This window comes from Haliotis rubra, unplaced genomic scaffold (genome assembly GCF_003918875.1).
Source record: "Haliotis rubra isolate DU_JTF1 unplaced genomic scaffold, ASM391887v1 Scf68, whole genome shotgun sequence".
In the NCBI taxonomy this organism is placed as follows: Eukaryota; Metazoa; Mollusca; class Gastropoda; order Lepetellida; family Haliotidae; genus Haliotis; species Haliotis rubra.
In genome coordinates, this window is record NW_025767390.1 from 228,526 (window position 1) to 233,675 (window position 5,150).

At 38.3% G+C, this 5,150-nt stretch overlaps 1 protein-coding gene across 1 annotated transcript; it reads left to right on the forward strand.

Moving 5' to 3' along the window:
• The first annotated feature begins 1,028 nt into the window (after window positions 1-1,028).
• LOC124258010 (carbohydrate sulfotransferase 15-like) lies at window positions 1,029-4,275 on the forward strand. The gene is made up of 5 exons (XM_046692084.1): window positions 1,029-1,143; window positions 1,332-1,488; window positions 3,231-3,381; window positions 3,696-3,843; window positions 4,094-4,275. The coding sequence occupies exons 1-5, from the start codon at window positions 1,029-1,031 to the stop codon at window positions 4,273-4,275; spliced, it is 753 nt and encodes a 250-aa protein (XP_046548040.1).
• The last annotated feature ends 875 nt before the right edge of the window (window positions 4,276-5,150 follow it).

Genomic DNA, 5,150 nt, shown 5'->3' on the forward strand with positions numbered 1-5,150 from the left:
ACGTTGTGCTGTGAGTTTAGTGCTCAGAGAGCAAGTTCCGTCTTTCTGGACCATAAATTGAGATTGGTACTGGCAACAAAAGAAGCAAGAATTCAACATATATGATGGTTTCAGATTTGAGAAATCATTTTTAAAAAATAAATTGTACGTCTTGACTAACATCAGTGGTGTGCACACACAGTAAAGCTGTCCATTTTGGGGTTTTTTCTGTAAGATCGTGTCTCGACTACAAGAAAACATAAAAAGGACAGTTTCCTTCAACGTTTCAATAATGGATATAGCACAAAACACAAATCATCTGTTTTGTCTGAAAATGATACCTGTTACAAGTGTGGAGCTAGAGAGGGGATCAGGAAGCATGGAGTGTATGTGATGGGAACGTTCTACAATCAGTATCTGGTGTACCTTCCACGTGCTTGGATAACTGCCTGTACCCTATGTACATACCCACCGATAGTCGTCGTATCCGTTGAAGAGGATACTGACGCCATTTTTTTGCAAAGCTGCGTCCAGCTTTTTGCAGGGTTTTGCTTAGAAATATGATTGAGATTTTTGGGTCTGCGCCACCAAAATCTATTATGATGACTTTGTTATTATTTGGTGTTTTGTATTTTCTCGTCTGTATATTAGAAACAGCATACAAGAGAGAGACGGAGCAGTACAGCCTATTGTTGTTGACCTAATGTTTTGTTTGCTGGTTGTTTAACGCCACATTCAGCAATATTCCAGCTATATGGCGGCGGTCTGTAAATGGTCCAATCTGGACCAGACAATCCAGTCATCAACGTCATGCGAAAATTGGTCTACGTGGTTGGGATACGATGGCACGTGTCAAGCAAGTCAGCGAGCCTGACCACCCGATCCCGTTAGTTGCCTCTTACGACAAGCAAGGGTTGCTGCAGACTATTTCTCTCCCGGAACTTCAAGGCTATGATCCAATGTAAGACACGTTAGAATAAGTTTGAATATGATGAAATAAATCACTGATATTTCAAATCATTTACCTTTACACAGGTTATAAAATGAACATGGCGGGAGAAGGGACACCATGCAACTTCAGCTGCTTTCTACAAAAGTTCTCTACCGCGGCGCAAAAGATAGAACAGAAAGTTACAGAATCAGGATACCACAACATGATTACAGGTAGGAATCCATGATAACATAGTCCAGCTTGTCGTCATTATACTTCCGGGTTTCATCAAAGTGGTAAATGTCTAAGACTTGCAGTACTTCCTTTTGATTCCTTTCTCATCAAGTTCATAAAACTGAAATTTTATGCAAAGCGTTCTTAAACAACCCCACTCACTCCTTAACTCACTAATTTCGTCCAGGTGACGGATCTCCATCAGATTTTGGCGATTTCCGAGGTTGGCCCAAAATACCTCAAAATGCAGGTTTAGATAAACCGGTGGTTCTGACACCCCATCTTATGAGGCATGTATATACAGATCCAAAGTTCATCCTCATCTTAAGAAATCCAACTGACAGGTGGGTACTTGTTTTGTGTTTCCAGAACTATCTTAACTTTTATTATCTCAAACAGATTGTTTGTGTATTGATAGACAGTTGAATTTTTGTACGGATCAAGTTTTAATAATATCAGATTTTTAACAAATAAAGGTACCACCAACGAACAGAGAGACACAGTCAGTGTCACGATATGTGCATGTGCTGTTTGTATGCAGCGTGTATTAGAGAGCACAGCTACATTTTGTCCTAAGGATTGGAAATTTTGATGCGGTCTTGCTGGTTTTAGCGTACAATGATCGAAAAGTGCAGATATTGCAATTGCCATGTGCCCCCATTTTCTTAATTAGTTAAAAAATGAATATCATGTAAGTCTACAATGCCCATTGTATAGCGATGTTTATCTTACCTGCATATAAAAAAACATTAATTTTATTGGTCAAGGACGCTTTAACAAGTTTCCGTGTCACCCCTCCAAGGAGGGTGACAACTGGAAAAAATATTACCCGCTGCCACGGTAACTGCTACGGAAGCTGTATCGCTAACAATCGTTTGACGTCATAATATGACGCATGCAGTGCACAGAGTTCGAAAACAGTTCCATTAGCTGTTTTTGAGTTCACTATGTAAATATTTATTTTACCAACTTTCGTTGCTTTATTCAAATTATTTTATACATTACATGGTTTGAACACTCAACTTAAACATAAGTACCCATTTCATTGTTATAGCAGTTTTAAGCTTGTCATTGATTTTAAAAATCCAATCGAGAAACAGACGCCATTTTGTTTACATGTCATATAGTCCTTAGCGATCTTCACAATAAAATAAAATGATATTTTGTACATTTAATATGGCGGTAAGATAAATACGTTGTATTCTTCTCCCTCGGGCAATCCGGTCCGATGTATGCCTTTTTGTAGCAGTGTCTTCCCTCGCCTACCTGGGTCGGGTGACACTGCTACAAAGAGGCGTACATCAAACCGTATTACCCTCGAGAGTAGCATACAACTTATAACGAAGCAAATATTTGCTATGTTAATAATTTTGAGATGACTTCTTATGAAAATGCACACAAAAGCTTATGGTCAAGTAACTTGAGCTATGTTTACTGCTACTACATTTTTCAGGTGAACAGTTAGCTTCTTTTTGCATTTGTTAACGACGGGTGCACCGACAGGACAGCATACGCGCACCTTCTTTTATGAACAAATGGCGTCAACCCTTCTTGACTGAGAATTCATGATAAAGTCGGATAGTATCGGAATTGTACTATCAACTTTGCCTTCAGCAGATATTTCGCATGGACGCGCAAAGGGTTTTTTGCTTTTATTTAGTCATCTATGATCACCGAGGATTGGTATCTAAAGGTGGATGTTTTGAACATGTCCTCTCAAACAATAGAATCCCGTCACTATGAAAACGTACTTTTGTAGAATTGCAATGTTTGATCTGTTTTATACACATCTAAGTCTAAAATCAAAAACAGAATCAAAATACGTTTGAAATGAAAGATCCTCTTCATTTTTTAAGGCGACTAAAATATCTTAAGTTCAATAATGTATCAAAATACTTATTTATTTATTTACGTATTTTAGTCCATTAAACGTAACATAAGTTACAGCAAACGATAGTAGATAGATAGTAACGTGAGAAAAACGGTTATGTTAAGCTACTAATTATAACATTGAAGAAGCGAATTTCTTAGGTAATATTTTCAGTGAAATCCAGCAGAATTATATCCTTATGTAATGTAATTGCAGGTTATATTCCGACTACATGATGAAAACCGGACTGTCTGCTGAGGATTTCCATGAAGCCGTCAGTGACGATATTCGGATCGAAGAGGCCTGCATGAAGAACCATACTGTGGAACAATGTCTGTACAGCCTGGACATAGCACGTAAAGTTCGGGTGAGAATTTTTGAAAACTAGTAACTCGGTCATCAAGAATGTGACGAATATTTATCAATATTGTAGGACTAACAGTAAATCAAGTTTAACTTCAGTCAAACAACTGATGGGGCAGTGGGGTAGCCTAGTGGTTAAAACGTTAGCTCGTCACGCCGAAAACCCGGATTCGATTACCCACATGGGTACAATGTGTGAAGCCCATTTCTAGTGCCCCCCAGTATGACATTGCTGGAATATTGCTAAAAGCGGCGTAAAACTCACTCACTCAAACAACTGATAAAAACACATACTAAAATTCATATATTTTTTTTCAGACTCGAATTTATTTTGGGTGCTATTCGGTGTATATGCGACAATGGCTGAAGGTGTTTCCGCGAGACCAATTCCTGATCTTGCGAACAGAAGACCACGATAATGATCCAGAAGCACAGCTAAGCACAGTGTACAACTATTTGAAACTAAGTAAGTTATCACTTTCTTGCATAAGTTTCTTTTGACTTCCCAGATTATTTCAGTTGAACAATTGACTAGATTTTGCATGTGTTCATGATGAGGCAGGATGCGCTCACCTTTTCGCGAACACTGTTTCATAAACAAATATTATCGTATCGCATGGTGGCATTTACTTTTTATAGTATCAACATCCTCGAACAACCCAGTTACTAATATTCCCACTTGAGGACAGCTCAATCAAAGTGTCATTTTACTTCAGATTATACTGAAGAGTGGCTGGCCTCCATCACGCGTGTCCCTCATCAAAATGCCAGTAAGAAGAAGAAAAGAATGGGACCCATGCTTCAAAAGACCCGTATCCTACTGGATGGATTTTACAGCAGATATAATCAGGACTTGGCAGATATATTGCAGGACAAGATGTTTCTGTGGTTGACATAATATTTGCCTTGAAACTTAATCTTAATTGTGGGAGATATAAAATACAACAATAAGCAAATAAACACAAACAGTTAAGAAAATTATACACGTCCAACAATATTTACGAATTCCTAATTCCCAGGGGTTCAAACAAAATTTTAAAGGGGCTTTAACAAAGTAACTTGCCCTGACTAATTTTCCACTTGCCCTGATTTTTATGACATCATCGTGATGATGTTATTATGAAAGAATTAATCAACATGGTATTTGATGTTAATGTTTACTGGACTTTGTATTTCTGCTTTACAGGTAATAATTGTCATCATGTTTTTTTATATAGAAATGTCTCTGACTCTAATATTCTGGAAAAGTAATTTAAATCAATACAAATATGATTACTGGAATTCGCCTTCAGCAGGCTTTATGCATCAGTTGACTGGTGGCGAACTTGAAACACTGTGGATCTGGCAATGAAGATGTGCCCGCCTGCTCCTGAAGACCATGCCCCTTGACATGTCTCGTACCTTTATCGCCTGTCGTCCACTCTTTGATGGCTGACCTAGGGTCAAAGTCTGTGAGGGACTTGGGCCCATGTGTCATAATAGTCAGGATATTGTTCAGGTTATCTTGACTGAGAACTGATCTGTGGGAGGATTTGACAAGATTCACAGATGAGAACAGCCTCTCACAAATTGCTGTGCAGGGACTGATTGTGAACATAAGTTCAACAATTTTCAAGAAAACCTTGAAACACTCGGGTCTACTGAACAGTAGGTTTGTTTGATTAGCAATCATACACTGTTTTTTACAGTTCTTTAAGTGCCCTTTAAGAGTTGTGAACTCTTCTTTGATTCTTGTCTTCTTCTCCTCTGTGAATAGTGGATGGTAATGATCAA

Coding starts and splice junctions, on each gene's coding strand:
- LOC124258010 (XM_046692084.1), top strand. CDS start 1,029: ATGGCGGGAGAAGGGACACCATGCAACTTCAGCTGCTTTCTACAAAAG. Junction 3,382..3,695: donor ACATAGCACGTAAAGTTCGG/GTGAGAATTTTT, acceptor ATTTTTTTTCAG/ACTCGAATTTATTTTGGGTG. Junction 3,844..4,093: donor GTACAACTATTTGAAACTAA/GTAAGTTATCAC, acceptor ATTTTACTTCAG/ATTATACTGAAGAGTGGCTG.